Here is a 17902-nt window from a genome sequence, read left to right as displayed (position 1 = left end):
AGTAAAAACAGAAATTACTGGAGAAACTCGGCAAGCCTAGCAGCATTTATGGACAGAAAGCAGAGTTAACATTTTGAGTCCAATTACGCTTCTTCGGAACAAATGTGCTGGAATATCTGGAGTTGGGTTAGGGTGGCTGTTGATTTTAAGAAATGTGAAGGAGAGGGAAATGTGAAGAAAATGCAAGACTACAGAGATGGACCAGTTAATTATAGGAGCCAAGTACCACTAACACTCATGCAGTTGGCAGGAAAACTGATGAAATGCACAACAAAGTATTTGATTAACAGGAAACTCATTCCTGATAGTTTTATTGAGTTATAGGTTGAAACTTATTCAGAATAGTAATGTGAATAGAAACAATCTTGTTCAAGAGAGGAGACAACTGCAGAAAACATTGAAGGAATGGATATCTGGATGCATATGTGAGTGAAGTGTAGTAAATGAATTGAAAGCAAGATAGAGAAATTGACCATCAAAAAAAGAGAAGCTGATGAAGTAACTTCTGAAACAAAGAGATGACCAGCTTCAGTGGTTGTTTAATGAAAGACAATACCATGTGCAATGATGGGCTTATGTGAAGATATCCAATTTTGCATAAAGGGAACCTTTGGTTTCTCTACAGAGAGCTGCAGCCTCCAGGTGTAGTAGAAGCCTGCAGTGGCTGAATGACAGTGGAATTAGATGGAGTAGTGAGTCAACAGGGGCAGTATTGTCAATATAAACATTTCCTTAGTTCTCTCCACACTTCCTTGTTTAATGTCAGAGCAAACAGGAGGGACCAAATTGCATACTTCTGCTCCTACTATGTTTGTGATTATTCATCTCAGACTGCTGACGACATATTCAAAGGATCCACGTGTAAATTATGCCAGATTGAAACATATGAGATTATTTAACTTTCTATCTTATAGAGTTACAGTGTTGTGAGCTTCTTGTTCCTCATGCTTTGAAATTTTCTTACTAATCCCAATTCCCATTCTAACTGGAAACTGACTTCAAAACCAATCTCAGTTCTGTTTCATTATTCTCCACACTAGAGAGATTGCATAAACTTGATTTGCTTTCACTTGAACATCGAAGGATGAGGGATGACCTGATTAAAGTTTAAAAGTTATGAGGGGAATGGATAGAATGTTTAGTTGGAGTCATTTTCCCAGGGTAGAAATGTCAATTACTAGGGACGTGGGTTTAAGATAAAAGGTCGTAAGTTTAAAGGAGAGGGGAGAGATAGGTTTTTTACTTAGAAGGTGGTAAGTGCCTGAAGGGTGCTGCCAAAATAGGTGGTGGAGGCTGATATAATAGCAATAGTTTAAGAGACATATAGGACAGATACATGAATAGGCGGGGGATATAGACTGTGAAGAGGCAAAAGATTTTTAGTTTAGAAAGGCATCTTGTGTGGATGCAACAGTCTGTTTCTGTGCTGTACTGTTCTTTGTACTTTGGATTAGTCACTGATACTTCCTCTGCTGCCCACTATTCTCTCATGATTTACCATTATGTTAAATGACTAATGCTGGTGTACCATTTGATAATCTCAATAAAGTGCCTACACTCTCAGCTTTATCCAATTCATAAATGTGTAAGTGTTACTGAAGTTAAATACTTAGGTATCTCCCATTCAGATTTAGCAAAATGTTTTGAGTCACTTCATTTCATTAAAAAAAACACTAGCAAGCAAGTACCATCGCTTATCTTGTATGATTTTCCAATTACAGCTTTTTAAAATTTCTGTATTTAAAGTCAGTGTTTCTCACATCAATCTATGTTTCTTTTCTAAACTCCAAAGTATTTTCTTATATTCAATTCATTCTTCCCATATCTTTACAAAAATTATGAAACATGTCAAATCTGGAAGCAGTAATTGCCCCAGTCTCTCTGTCCTTCCACAAACATTAAGCTTTTAAAAATCAGATTTAGCATATTAGATTAGATTACTTACAGTGTGGAAACAGGCCCTTCAGCCCAACAAGTCCACACCGACCTGCCACCCACCCATACCCCTACATTTACCCCCTACCTAACACTATGGGCAATTTAGCATGGCCAATTCACCTGACCCACACATCTTTGGATTGTGGGAGGAAACCGGAGCACCCGGAGGAAACCCACACTGACACGGGGAGAACGTGCAAACACCACACAGTCAGTCGCCTGAGTCGGGAATTGAACCCGGGTCTCAGGCGCTGTGAGGCAGCAGTGCTAACCACTGTGCCACCGTGCCGCCCATGTGTAGTGACTAATTACATTCTTGCTTTACTCTTTGATTTGGTGGTGTCTTCACTGAATTTGCCAAAGACAAAACAGTTAGATTAAGGCTCTCAGAATGTCACAAGGACCAAGGATGACATTATTTATCATCCAAAATAACTCTGTTATTTAAAATATACTGTGTTAATTACCATTAGATTTTCCCATTGCTTAATAAATCATCATACCGACCTCACTCTCTGTACTATCCCAGGAGAGAGTGCTGCATAATTCTTCCAAAGCTCTGCTAAACTATTTTTCCACATTTAGAACATAGAACATAGAACAATACAGCACAGAACAGGCCCTTCGGCCCTCGATGTTGCGCCAACCTGTGAACTATTCTCAGCTCGTCCCCTACACTATCCCAAAATCATCCATGTGCTTATCTAAGGATTATTTAAATCTCCCTGATGTGGCTGAGTTGACTACATTAGCAGGTAGGGCATTCCACGCCCTTACCACTCTCTGTGTAAAGAACTTGCCTCTGACATCTGCCTTAAATCTATTACCCCTCAATTTGTAGTTATGCCCTCTCGTACACACTGATGTCATCATCCTAGGAAAAAGACTTTCACTGTCTACCCTGTCTTCCATGATTTAGTAGAGGAATCATGGAAGTTTGAATATATTGTATTTATTTGTGTGATTGTTCAATATTCATGATACAATAACAAGGTATGCGATTGAAATGTATTGCAAATTGTTTACATTTGTAAAAAAAAAACTGGCCCAGTGAAAACCAAAAAAATGGCCCTTCAGGATTTCCAATGAATTGTTTTGAAGAATCATTCCACTTTAATGGGTTAAAGCCAAGTTTAATAAAAAAAAGATTCTGGACAGTTCCTATAAGGATTGAACGTTATTTCTAATTCTGGATGTGTTCTCTTCAGTTTCATTGATGCATTGTAACAATTACACCAGGCCCTTTAGATCCATATTCATCACCAGAACGAGAAGAAGTCCCTAAGATAAGGATTCGTACGATTAGTATTGCTACACTAAAATATTGCAATACACTTTTTTGTGACACTCCTGCACTCTTGCATCTCCTTCTCTGGCCCTCCTCTTAAATTCACTGGTGAAAAATAACAGGGTTGTTGCTGACCCGAACCTTGATCTTGTACAAATTAAACAACTTTAAACCTGGTTTGTTCACCAAGCGGACGGTGACATGATGAACCGGCCAAGCAATATGCGCGTATTTGCAATCGGTTATCAGTTTCTCTGGGGAATATTGAACGAGTGTGTGACTGGTGTGAAGGATGAATTTAAATGAGGGACGGGCCAATGCAAATCACAGTTAACAGCAGAAACCGGCAGCTGCAGCCCTGTCTCTCTTCCCCCTCTCTAACACACATACAGACTAGACACAGAGGTCCGGAGACACAACAAAGGCGCTCAACATCTCGCCCTCTGCCTCTTTCATCCAGCCCAAACAAATATAACAGGAAGAAAATCTCCTGGAAATAGAAGCGCCTCGGGATCCACGTTGACCTGCAGATATTGGTATGTATTATGTTACGTTTCGTGTAATCAAATTCACTTAGAGCAGGGATCAAATCATGGTGTCAGAGGCGTATTGCTCAATAAATATTTTCTTAATTAGCAAATTTGAGATGGGCTTTTTTTCATATTTGATGCTGACAGTGATGGGACGTGTGGGCTTTTAACAGTAAATCCCCTTTGTTGTAAGTCAGCCTCGGTTTAATGGACTGCAATAAGTTCTAAAGACAGACATGTTTGTCTTTTTTTCCCCCCCTCTCTTTTAACAAATGATCATTCTAGATCAGATCAATATGGAGAGAGATTTGGAGTTTGAACATTTTGATGAACGAGACAAGGGGATGAGGTATGGCAGAGCATCCCGGTTGAACGGCTTACCCAGCCCCACACACAGCGCCCACTGCAGCTTCTACCGGACCCGCACCCTGCAGACCCTCAGCTCCGAGAAGAAAGCCAAGAAAGTGCGTTTTTACCGCAACGGGGACCGCTACTTTAAGGGCATCGTGTATGCGGTGTCCCAGGACCGCTTCCGCTCTTTCGAGGCTCTGTTGGCTGACCTGACCCGAACTCTGTCCGATAACGTCAACCTACCCCAGGGAGTCAGGGTCCTCTACAGCATTGATGGCAACAAGAAAATCACTAGTCTCGAAGAGCTGGTGGCAGGTGTGTATTGAAACCAAACCGATACACAAATAAAATGCACGTTTAATTTATTGATGAGGCCCCAGCAATGGCTGCACTCGATTGCAGATTAATCCTGTGTGCAACTAGACATTTCAGAGTGTAATATACCGCACCCTCACCCCTCCCAAAACACACACACAAAAAGGAAGCAAACATAATTCAGAGAACAAACTCCTTCCCAGTGATTCCTCAAGCTGATATGATCGGAAATAGCAAAACGTCTTAATGAAAAACTCCAAGCTAGTAAGATTCGCTTCACTTTTTTTTGAATTGGACCACATTTAATTCCACAGACAGTTCGTGGGAGGGAAAGAGAAACGCCGAGCTGTCAGTATTATCAGGCACTGGGTCCCAATTCAAACTCCTTTGACCAGCGACGTTTCTGTAGATTCTCCCAGAGCAGCTAACTTTCAAAGGAGAAAGATTTCATTCCACAGCCCGCACCCAAGCCCTCCCCACACCCATCATCTTGCAGCTTTGGATTGTTGTGACACATATTAAGGGTTCGAACATTGCTGAATCTTCGATTGGCGTTTATTCCTTATTCCTAGTTCACTGCAGCCGACAGAGGAGTCAATTACCGGAATAAGAAATGGGTTGGCTGATATTGCCAATCTATAGAGAATATTAATATTCTGACTGATAATGCGCTAGATTATGACAGCAATGTAAGGCTGAGTGTTTAAAAGAAGGAAATCGTCAAATAAATTAGAAAATAGAACCAGGATAATTTCATCCCGCTCCCTTTCACCCCTACATTGGGATGCATATATAATCTGCTGACGACGTGATTTTTTTTTCACAGCTCCCGGCGGTAACAATTAAACATCTCATAACATTTTATGTCTACCCATTCACCTTTAGTTCGACAGAATGGGCGCAATAAAATAAATACGTAGTAGACAGTACATAGGAACATACAGCATATCTGCAATGACACAAAGAAGATATCTGGGTGGAGTCAGCTTGCTTTCCTTTATTCCGCTTCATTCGATATTGTATAGAACTACATTCTTCTAACTGAAGTAAATTTTCAATGGGTCATTCGTGAATTGGTGGTTAATTGCTGGTAGTATCATATCATGAGTGTGACATTATTATTGAGCTGTACCACCGAAAAGGCGGCTGCTCTACTTATCAGTCAAGCCCTCCCCAAACACCCAATGCTCCTGGTTTGCTTTGCTAAAGATTCATATTTCAGTCGATTCCTTTTGGGTAAATCATTTGGCAAACTATTAATTTATTGATTAAGAATCTTGCCACTCTGATAAATGATGATGGATGTTCTTGTGTGGTTAATTGAAAGGGGGCTTAAAAAGGGGCTTGTGAACATTTTTTTTCGTCCTGAAAACCCGACATCTCCTTTAACTTGAATCTGCAAAAAAAAACGTGCTGCAAAGAACAATGATTCAAACCAAAATGCAGAGAATCCATCTCCTTAGCTCACCTTTAACCCCGATTCAGAATACTTGAGGATGCTGTTGCCATTGACGACTGTGTTGCAGTAAATTGGATTTAGTAAGGATGGCTTTATGGTTGAATGGGGTTATCAATTTCAAAACAAGAAGTGACCCTTTATAGGTTCTGCAGTGTTTGGAAAATTCTACATAAGGAATGTGGCCATTTCAGACTAGTGGGAAAGGTGTAAGTGGTCGGGGTCACAGTTTTCCTGTTTCTCTCCCCCCCCCCCCACCAAAGAAATTAAATTCTAAATTAATTTTCATAAACATGTCATTTTTTTAAAATTAAAAAAGAACTACCATTACTAATTGTCAAGTGCAATCAATGGAAAACGTTTAATCTACTCCTTTGTGGTCAATCTGGTCTAGAACATTATTGAGGAACTCTTTCAGAAAAGTCTTGACAGTTGACACTATAAATGAGGAGTCGATTTGCCTAGCTTAGTCATGCATCTGTTTAACCTAATAATTCAATATTCTACTGGTCAGGTTGATTATTGCACGCAGCATTAATTGGATAAGTTGGGCGGGAAGTTTCATATGACTCGTTGACTTCACCTGTATCTGTTTCAGTGCAATTCGCCATTTTTTATCAGATATATAATACTATTTTTATTTCATTTGTCATTGTTATTCTTATAACCTGTTACAGATTGTAACTTGAGTTATCAATGCAATTTTATTGCCCAACCCAGTATAATTTGGCATAATAATAAGGGGGTGGCACAATGGCTCAGCAGTTAGCACTGCTACCTCACAGCACCAGGGATTTGGGTTCAATTCCAGCCTTGGGTCATTGTCTGTGTGGAGTTTGCACAATTTTCTCTTGTCTGTGTGGGTTTCCTCCCACAGTCCAAAGATATGCAGGTTAGGTTAGGTGGAATTCCTTGTGTCCAGGAATGTGTAGATTAGGTGGATTGCCCATTGGAAATGCAGGTATACAGGGATAGTAGGGATTGGGGGGGTGGGGGTGGGGTGGGTGAATCTGGATGGGATGCTCTTCCCAGGACTTGTTGGGCTGAATGGCCTTCTTTCCTCACTGTAGGGATTCTGTGAACATAATTTGTACATCTGACCACGTTACTTTGCTTTTCCATTTAACGGGTATATATACATCAAGCTTTTGAGTACCCATGTTTTGCCTCAGTCCCTATCCCACCTATCTGACATTTGTCTTAACTATTACCATTCACTTTGACCCTCAGCCAATTTATTACATTTCTCTAGCTTTTTCTTTAATTCTCAAATGTTTGAACATTATTATTCATTTTCATTGTGTAAGTTTGGTCAGTGCATTTCTTTCAAGTAGTAGTTGAGAATCACATTTGAGGATGATGGCATGAGCAATTACTCAAATAAAGAAATTCCTTCAGAGCCTCCCTAAGTGATTTAAGAAGACCCCTCATCACCACATTCTCAAAATCAACTAGGGATGGGCTATAAATTCCAGCCCAGTCAGCAATGCCCACATCCCATAAGTGAATAAACTAAAAGTGATATAAAGTTATTTACAATTTTTTGTATGTTGGTGGACTATATATTCTCAAAATTTTAAAATTCTTTAATTGTGGGAGAGGGCAATAAAGCAGAGTATTTTATACAATATTAAACGTATTCAGTATCTCTAAATTGATGTATTGATATTACTATTTGCAAGTAACCAAGTGTTCCTTATGGAAACTTTACAGTTTTTATAAAGCTTATAAATCCAAAGGCAAATTTGGAACCATCAATCTTAAATGATTTAGGCCTGTGTTGGGGACACACTATGAGTGGATTCGCATTTAGGGTACAGTTAACTTGAGGAAGTCTATGCTACTTTAGGAGGACAGAGACAAGTTAGTGATCAGACAGATTTTAGATCAAATTTATTGTAGAGAAACTTCAGTTGGTACATTTCAGAAGGAGGAATAAAGGGACAATATGTAATGTATGTTAAAAGTTTAAATGGAGTTAACAGGTTTAGATAGACAGATGGGATGGGATAGGGGAACCTGATCCCCAGCAAAAATGAGCATGAAGCCAATGGAGCTGGTGTTGAACAGACTGACCTATTTTTGGTACCATTGGTGAGGAAGTACTTTCTGGCATCAACTCTGATTACGTTAATTCTAATTTTAAAGGACTGTCCTCTCAATCAGAGTTTCTGTACCAGAATAAATAGTTTCCTGTCTAAATTGTCAGCCCCCTAATCATTTTAGACATCAGGATTAGACCGTTCCTTAATTTTCTATATTAAGTCAATTCGAGCTGAGTCAATGCAACCTGTTCTCTTATTTTAACCTTTTTAGCCCAATATCAGTCTGGTGAATCTGTATTCCACCACCTCCTTCCTCCTTGGATACATGGTGTGTGAACTGATGTGATGAATGCAGTATTCTAGATGGCATCAAACCACAACTTTCTACAACTTTAAGATAATATTCACTGCTTTTGAATTCAGCCCCCTTGAAATAAAGGCCAACTTTCCATTAGCCCTTGAAATTACTTGTTGACCCTGTCCACTACTTTTTAGTGACTTTTTTATCCCTCAATCTCTATGACCATCCACAATATCTAACTCCTCAACATTTAGAAAATACTCTGACGTATCTTTTTGAGATCCAAAGTGAAATATGTTGATGCCTTTTAATGTTGAAGCACCAGCAAGAGGTTACCATGAAGGGCTTTCCTTCTCAACCTCCTCCCTTGCCTGAGGTTTCGTGGCCTTCAGGTTAAAATCACTACCAGTCACATCTCTCTAATAAAAGAGCAGCCCCTATGGTCTGGTATGACTATGGCAACTCAATAACAAAACAAATCAACCAGTTTTACCCACTCAGTTAATCTATTAGTTTCTTTAAGTCTTTCTGCTTTCATTTACACTATTTGATGTACTCCCTATATTTCAGCAGCAAATTTAGATGCTCCACTCTCTATATTTATAAATAATTTGAATCAAGGATTGTGACAAGCTGAGGTCTCATTACAGATCTGTGGGTAACATTACGAGCTTCATCATTCTAAAGTAATTACAAACCTCTGTCCTTCCTATTTCCAAACTCTTATATAATTCACTACCAAGGATTCCAGGTTGCCACCAATTTCTTGGTCTAAGTCTTTATAAATAACAAAAAGTGCTGATAATATTCAATGGGTCAGGCAGGACCTGTAGAGAGAGAAAGCGTTTCAAGTCAAACTGGAAAAGTTAGAAATATAATGGGTTTTAAGCAGGGTGAGAAGGTGAAATAATGAACAAAAGGGAAATCCAAAAGCAAGTTGCTGGAAACCTGAGATAAAAACTAGAAAATAGTGGAAAATTCAATAAATTGGGATTGCACCTCTGGTAAGAGAAACCGAGTTTACTGATGCAAGGTCACAATCTGAAATGTTGTCAAAAGGGAAATGATGTAATAAAATCATTATGGCACAGAAGGAAGCTAATTGGCCAATCAAGTCCACCCTGGTTCTCTGTAATGCAGTCTAATCAGTCCTGTTCCCTTGCTTTATATCTCTGCTCTTGTAAGTTCATTTCCCTCATGTACCCGTCCAATTACCTTTTGAAATCATTCTTTGCCTTCACTTCGAATGTCACCATAGGCAGAGAGTTGCAAGTAATTACTATTAGTATAAAGTGTATTTCCCTTATCACCCTGCATCATTTGCTCAAAATCCTAAAGCTGTGTCCTATAATGCTTGCAACATCAGCAGCTTTCCCTTGCCTATCTTATCTAAACTTGTTATAATTTTGTACACATCTGTGAAGTCATCTTTGGTCTAAGGAGAACAACCTCAACTTCTCAAACTTAACATTATATTTATCCCTAAGAGGCTCTGTTGATGAATGTTGATTACTAAGTAGTTAGAGGTAGTAAGGTAAACAGATGTTTTGTTTCAAGTTCCACCTGCTCAGAAGTGTGTAATAACATCTCTCAACAGGTTAATTTGAAATATTTAATGTATGAGAGGTGGACTCTTGTGGTGCAGTGGTAGTGTCCCTATCTCTGAGTTAAAGGGCTGGGTCCAAGTCCTCCCTATTCCAGATGTGTTTTGTGACATCTCCCAACAGGTTGATTAGGAAATATCTGTAATTCAACATGTAAAAACAGAAAATACCTAATGTGTGTGAGATAGAGTTAACCTTTGAAGGGCTTTTGTAGTACAGTGGTAATGTCACTACCTCTGAGCCAGAACGCCCAGGTTGAAGTCCGACCTGCTTCAGAGATGTGTCATAATATGCTTGTTTAGGTTAATCAAAAATACCTAATGTATGCGAGTTAGGGCTCTTGTAACACAGTAGTCACTACCAATCAAGGATTATACCCTTTAAGGTGAATTTGTGCAGTAATTCATTTGTTTTGAACTCTGTGAAATGTGGAATAGTGTAAAAAACTTTCAGTTTGGCAAGGGCTCCTATCCTGCCTTTATACCCTGATGTTTTTAACAGATATATCCTTTTACCGTTCATTTCACATCATGGTATATTTTATCTATTTCGGCAATTTTTATTTCTGCCTGAGCAGTCCCCCTTCCCCATGACTTTTATTGGTTTAAAGTTCTTTCTGTACACGATTTATTTTCTCAGCAAGGAAGTTATTCCCAGCTCAGTTCAGCTACATCTTATCATATGGTCTTAGTACTTATATTGGTGACCCTTGAAATAGCACCCTTCCTTTTTTATACCGATCCCTATCCATGTTTATTGATTGTGAGGGAAGTCCTATTATCAGGAGGGCTTGAAGGAGTTTGGGTTTGGGAAATCTCATCACGGCTTTAGTTCAAACATGAATAAAAGAGCTAACCCCCAAATAAATAGTGAGAGTGACTGTCTTTGACATCCAGGCCACATTTGGCTGCTGTGGCATCAAAGAGCCCTAGCATAGTGGGAATCAATGGGAATCAGGGGAAATTCTCTGCTGATTGGAAGTCATACTACCAACTGTAATTGTTGGAGGTCAGTCATCTCAGATCCAGGACCTTGCTTTAGGACTTCATCAGGGTAGTGTCCTAGGCCCAACCATCATCAGCTGCTTCATCAGTGACCTTCCCTCTATTAAAGTCAGACGTGGTGACATTTGCTGATAATTCTATGACGTTCAACACCATTTGTGACTCTTCAGATCCAGAAGCAGTCCATGTTTGTATGTAACAAAACTGGCCAACATCCAGACATCAGCTAGTAAATTGCAAGTTATGCCACACAAGTGTCAGGCAAGGTCCACACCCATTGACATTCAATGGTATGACCATTAATTAGAAATTGAACTGGAGTAGCTATGTAAATACAATGGCTACAAGGACAGGTCAGAGGCTAGGAATACTGCAGCAAGTGACACACCTATTGATCCCCAAAATTGGTCCACCATCTGCAAGGCACAAACAGAAGCATCATGGAATATTCACCACTAGTTTGGAGAACTCTATCTCCAATAAAACTCAAGAATCTTGACACTATCCAGGACAAAGCAGCTGCTTGAGTGGCAGCACATCCACAAACATCCAGTCTCTCCACCACTGACATACAGTAGGAGCAGTGTGCACCAGCTACAAGATTCACTGCAGAAATTCGCTGAGGGTCCTGAAACTGGACCTTCCAAACCATCCAGAAGGACATTGTCTGCAGATACATGGAAACAATATCAATTGCAAGTTGTCCTCCAAGCCAATCACCACCTTGACCTAGTTAACATTGATTACTTCAGTGCCCTTAGCCCAATATCAGAACCATTACACTGGCATATCCATGTGGAATTCAATTTTGGATTTACTGAGATGCCTTCCTCAGCCTACTTCATCCATGAAGATTCATGATTAGGGTGAGTTTGAAGGATGCTACTGTCCACAGAATTATGCCTCAGCACGAATAAGCTCCTTCAGGACCAGAGGGCTGAAAAATCACAGAAAAGACAAACAAACAGAAGCATAAAATTTGAGAGTTTATTAATGCTATTTGGAGTAAATTTTAGAGTTTATTGTAAAAACTGCATTAAAGTTTAGAAATGCTATAATTGATTGCAGATTATCTAGGCTATCCTTTAGATTGTTAGACTGAACCTTGTCTTTGTATTTATTGAATTGGATCATTATTTTTCCATAGGGGAAAGTTATGTCTGTGCATCTTTTGAATCATTTCGAAAAGTGGACTACACAAAGAACGTAAACCCAAACTGGTCAGTGAATGTCAAGGCAACTACAACTGCACGTACACCAACATCTATCAGTAGTTCCAAAGCAAGTACCACTGAGACTAAAGAAAATAAAGATTTCATTCGGCCCAAGCTGGTGACCATCATTCGGAGTGGTGTGAAGCCACGAAAAGCTGTTAGGATTCTGCTCAATAAAAAGACTGCACATTCATTTGACCAAGTTCTTACAGATATCACTGATGCCATCAAGTTGGATTCAGGAGCAGTTAAACGTTTGTACACACTGGATGGGAAACAGGTATACTTCAATTGCTTCATGTTCAATTGCTTTCTCAATTAAATGGAGAGGAATTACTAATATTAACATGCTATCCTTTCACCTCTGATTTTTTTTCCACTATCATTTGTAGTCATATAAAAGCTTTCTGTGTGGCTTAGCATTTGGTTTTTGAGGTATTACCTTTGATTGTTATAATTTTAGGTTGCTATTGAAATATATATTCTGTATTTGCTGAAATGTTCATCAACATTTTGATCTGTGTATTTCACAGTCAAATAACTGGCAATATTTGATTTTTATATTCCAATAATAAGTATAAGATTGCAAACAAGAGCAGAAATCAATGTCATCTAGAGCTGAATTGACTCACCAGTGGATTGATAATATTACATAAGAAAGAAGCCTTGTATATCTTCAAGGAACAATTGACAAAGTAATGTTGAAGACTAGCGAAGATGGAAAAATAACACCTGTTCAGAAAATATTCAAGAAGTAAGTTATGTAGTTATACAGACGTTGTTTATAAGACTTGAGGAAACTGGTTTTACACACAAGCTGGAGTAGGTAATTCGCCCTGTCAAGCCTGTTGTGTCATTCAGTCAGATTATGGCTGGTGATCTACCTGAAAGTCTTTGGCGGCACGGTGGCTCAGTGATTAGCACTGCTGCCTCACAGCACCACGGTCCCAGGTTTAATCCCAGCTTCGGGCAACTGTCTGTGTGGAGTTTGCACATTCTCCCTGTGTCTGTGTGGGTTTCCTCTGGGTGTTCTGGCTTACCCCCACAGTCCAAAGATGTGCAGGTTAGGTGAATTGGTCATGATAAATTACCCATAGTGTTAGGTGCATTAGTCAGAGGGAATGGGTCTGGGTAGGTTACTCTTCAAAGGGTCGGTGTGGACTTGTTGGGCCGAAGGGCCTGTTTCCACACTATAGGGAATCTAATTTTAAAAAGTCATTCTCCTGCATTTCCCCATACCCCTTGGTGTCTTATATATGTCATTGTAATAATTTAAAGTATTTGTATTAAGATAGAAATTCATTGCCTTTGCTTCTTAATAGTAAAATTGAAAATAGATAAGATTGTATTGTTGATGGTGAAGTTGATGTTGATAAGGTCCAACAACAATACTGTAGAGGTAGAAAATACAAAGTGCTGGAAATATGCAACAGCTTAACAAGTTAATGTTTCAAGTTGATTATCTTTTAGCAGAACCTTTCTGACCTGAAACATGGGGTTGCCTTATGGAGGCAAGCATGGAGGTGGAGCAAGTGGGCAAATATGGAGAAGCATTGTCGAATAGCATTCCAATGCATACCTCCCTCTGGGAATCTTTCCATGGAGATGGATTCAGAGAAAATCAATTGTCTGCTCTGCAAAAGTGCGTACTTAATGCCCCAAATTGGGCTGATACTTCTGATATTTGCAGGTGGTAGAGCAACTTCCTCCAACTTAATACCACCCCTGTACCACAACCTTTAACCTTTGGCTGCATAGGCCACAGCTCGATGATAGTCACTATAAGGCAATTGGAGGTACAGGATCTATGTAGCAAAGAGAAACCTCTGCTTATAAAAGGCCACAGTTGTCACTGAAACTAATTAATTGAAGGCAGTTTTCCCCCCAACTCACTTGCCATACTGGTGTAAATCCCATTTGTTTTAATTCAATGAAATTCAGGCTTATAATTAGCAACCTTAGGAAGCTTGTGTGGGCGGCTCAGTGGTTAGCACTACTGCCTCATAGCACCAGGGACCCGGGTTCAATTCCCACCTCGGTCAACTGTCTGTGTGGAGTTTGCACATTCTCCTCGTGTCTGCGTGGGTTTCCTCCCACAGTCCAAAGATGTGCAGGTTAGATGAATTGGCTAAGCTAAATTGCTGATAGTGTTAGATGTAAATAGAGGGGCATGTGTCTGGGTGGGTTGCTCTTTGGAGGGTAGGCGTGGACTTGTTAGACCGAAGGGCCTGTTTCCACACTGTAGGTAATCTAATCCAATCTCAGGGGGAGGTGATGACCTTATGGTATTATCAATGGGTGGCACAGTGGTTAGCACTGCTTCCTCACAGCGCCAGAGACCTGGGTTCAATTCCCGCCTCAGGCGATGGTCTGTGTGGAGTTTGCACGTTTTCCCTGTGCCTGTGTGGGTTTCCTCCGGGTGCTCCGATTTCCTCCCACAGTCCAAAAATGTGTAGGTTAGGTGAATTGGCTATGCTATATTGCCCGTAGTGTTAGGTGAAGGGGTAAATGTAGAGTGCTGGGTCTGGGTGGGTTGTGCTTTGGCGGATCGGTGTGGACTTGTTGGGCCGAAGGGCCTGTTTCCACACTGTAAGTAATCTAATCTAAAAAAAACCCCTCCATACTGAGGCACTCTTGCAGTCTCCAAAGTACCTGAGTCACCTTTTTCGCTTGGGCTGCTGATTCTCTTGAAAGCAGTGATATCCCACCCTTTTTTGATTGGCTGTCAAACTTAGAAGAAGCTAATTAGGAGACCTCTTCTGATCTTGCTCCTGACATTAGGGTCAGAAGTTCGAGAGAAAATTCTGAATCCTTGACATCTGTATAGAGAAAAACAGAGCTACTGCATTTGCTGAGCATTTCCAGCATTTTCTATTTTAACTGTTCCAGTATACTGTTCAGGGAAATAGTCTTTCAAAGTTCATACCTTATGTGGGTGAAATTACGTTTAGGAAATCATTGCAATCCCAGTATAGTGACAACACTTAAAAGTCAGAGCGCATTCTTAAGATATTTTTCTCATTTTTAATTATGTGTTTAACTTCTTTCAATCTTGAATAATCAGGAAGTTACACATAACTATTTTAAGCATATAAATTGTGATTTTGTTGATTGTAGTTGAACTGGACCAACGGAGAAATGCTTTGTTTGGCAGCAGGTCAACAAATATTGAAGGCTGAAGGGAACCAGTATATGTGTGCCAATAGCTATTGTAAAAGATCTAAGCATTGAAACAAAACACAATACCACAATTTTATATTGTGAAGCAGTATGGATTTCAACATCCATCATACTGGTAATTATTATGAGGCTGATATTGTTCGTTCTTTTGATTTTTATTGAAGATAGAAGAATGTGCATTTAAGAAATAGATAGTTAATTAGCTGAATCTTAAAAATGTTATTATGTACATTTGGTTGTAATAAGACTCTCCCAAAATGAAAATTGCAGAGGAAATAGATCAAACACAATTTTATTATTTGTTACTTGCATCTCAAATATTCCCATGGAGTTTTTTTTAATCAGTAAAGTATGTCTGTAAGTCAAGGTTAGTAGAGATTACCTTAATTTTAAGAAATTATTGGAAGTAAGTCAATAAATTGTCTCATCATTGATTCATGTTTATGTTTGAATTTTATATATGCCTTCAATTGTTTGACAGTAGTGTTCTGCTTGTTTGAAGACCTTTCTTACCAATTACTAATCTCTTGACATACTATAATCAATAGTTAAACCAGTCTACTTCCTTCAGTATATTGATAGCAAATGGAAGTTTATCACTGATTTTCTTAAAAAAAACAAAACCCATATTTTCTTAATTTCTACTAATACCAAAGATGGAATATGTGGAGGTTAAGATTTTTTGACGTACAAACTTGTATAGGTATTGACAGAACCAGTCTTCCTATCCTGAGCTGTATTGATGGAATTAGAATAATACATTACTATAGCATTTTTAGAATGATTCAAAGGTTTATATTACAATGAAATATTATTTCTAGATGTAAAGCAGCGAATACAGTAGTATGCTGGTATGTTGATATTTTTTATGTATTCACTGATTGTGTCGTAATGGGATCATATCTTCTAGGATTTGCCAGTGCAATTACAATTTGTTTAAAATTAATTTGTGCCTCTGTTTCTTAATATAGCTTAATGTTATTTTGCTTTGTCTAAATGAACATTCTCCCATGACTGCGGTAAATAAATATCAGTAATGTTCTATTCAATATGATGCACCATCACATTCATATAATGCTCAAAGTTGGTGCAATAGGTCGATCAAGGATAAAATATTATTAGAATCTCAATGCAGTTTTGGAAAGTTGAAATTATTTTTGAGAACACTCAGCTAACTTTGGAAACTAGAGCAGGACAAATGCATTAGACATTGATGGAGCTATTTTAATTGTAGTGTTGTTGACCACATTTAGAGCTAGTATCACTGGGCTCAAAGTGCAACCATTTTCCAGTTTTAAAATTTAAGAGAAAGGTTTTAAATGCATTTACACCTTAAGATATGTTTTTTTTCAAATTGAAGTATATTGTAATGGAAGGGAATAGGAAGTTGGTTAAATGGGTAGGAGTTGGATGTTTTTCAGTTTGAAATGATGTAGATAGTAGCATCCACGGTGTGGAAAGATCAGTTTGGGATCAACACTAAAAAAAAACTTTATCGTGCATGATTTGGTATGACCTACCTCTAGCAACAATGCTTACATTCATTGTAACATAAGAAACTGGGTATGAGTATCACAGTGTTGAAAAATCTAACAGACATAAATTACAACTAACAATTATATGCAAATATTACATTCTTTACGCACTTAAGCGTCTGGGCTAGTATTAAGCTATAAAGTTACAACAGATGAACGTATGTCCAGTAGAGCATCATGCTTCAAGTGATTCAAGATAGGATGGAAAATGAAAATTTTATGCCCTAAGGCCACATGCCATGTTAGTTGTGTCATATGACCCTATCCTTAAAGGTGTGCTGAGACATGACACAACGTCTCACTTTCTCTAAAGATATAAACTTATCCTAAAAAGATACACATGGTCGTACATAGGCATGTGCTGTCAATTTGATAATTATGCAAAACTTAATTTACAACATTTTACAAGACTAATATTTCAATCTTCAGTTTAATGCTTTGCAGCTTTTGAGAACTCATCAGATGTGGTGATCATGTATCCATCTGGAGAGGTATATGTTGTTCTCTGTTGTGCCTGTTGGTAATTTAGTTGGTCTTGTTGCTGGTTGTTGTCATTCAGCATCACCACATAATCATCATTGAAGCATTCTTCCTTACTACCTTTGGGCATGACTGCTTTGTCGGACATTGGTCTGAACTGGCTTCTGTTTCTTTTGCAGGGTAGCACCATCAATAATGATTTCATATGATCTGGGCTGGTTGCATATTTTATAAAACTGTACTGGCATACAAGTATTTGGATTTCTAACTCATACTCCGGTGCAATGTTTTAGTAGTTCCCTAACTGCACATTCATCATGTATCTCTTTCATTCTTTTCTATCTTTAAAGATGAATGACCAGTGCCTTGGAATGTTTGGAATGCTGAGCAAAGTGTTTTGCACTTGCCTTTGAAGCATAAGTTGTGTCGGAGATGGGAATGTTTTTCCCATAGATATTATTGTGTTTTTGTGCAATGCAATGGGAAAATCTTGCTTGCTGCTTGACATTACACGATCATTGATTTTATAGTACATACCAATATATTCTGAGAGGTTATTTGAATGTGCGTGGTGGGGTATTGATGTCATCCATTTAGTAAATGCCTTGAAACAGTTTGTCAGCAATTGGTGATCCATTGGCTGACACTACCCATCCTAGGA

The 17902-nt window shown here is 38.8% G+C and overlaps 1 protein-coding gene across 1 annotated transcript in view; it reads left to right on the top strand.

Annotated features, from left to right (window-relative positions):
* Positions 1-4028: 4028 nt before the first annotated feature.
* The window catches only part of dclk1a (doublecortin-like kinase 1a), a 351798-nt gene continuing 337924 nt past the window's right edge, over positions 4029-17902 (top strand). The window contains exons 1-2 of the mRNA XM_060826980.1: positions 4029-4422; positions 11980-12326. Coding sequence (XP_060682963.1) covers positions 4029-4422; positions 11980-12326 — 741 coding nt within the window. The remainder of the gene's footprint in view (positions 4423-11979; positions 12327-17902) is intronic.

This window comes from Hemiscyllium ocellatum, chromosome 6, assembly GCF_020745735.1.
Source record: "Hemiscyllium ocellatum isolate sHemOce1 chromosome 6, sHemOce1.pat.X.cur, whole genome shotgun sequence".
NCBI lineage: Eukaryota > Metazoa > Chordata > Chondrichthyes > Orectolobiformes > Hemiscylliidae > Hemiscyllium > Hemiscyllium ocellatum.
Note: the sequence above shows the minus strand (reverse complement) of the source record. Positions and strands in the feature narration are given on the sequence as shown.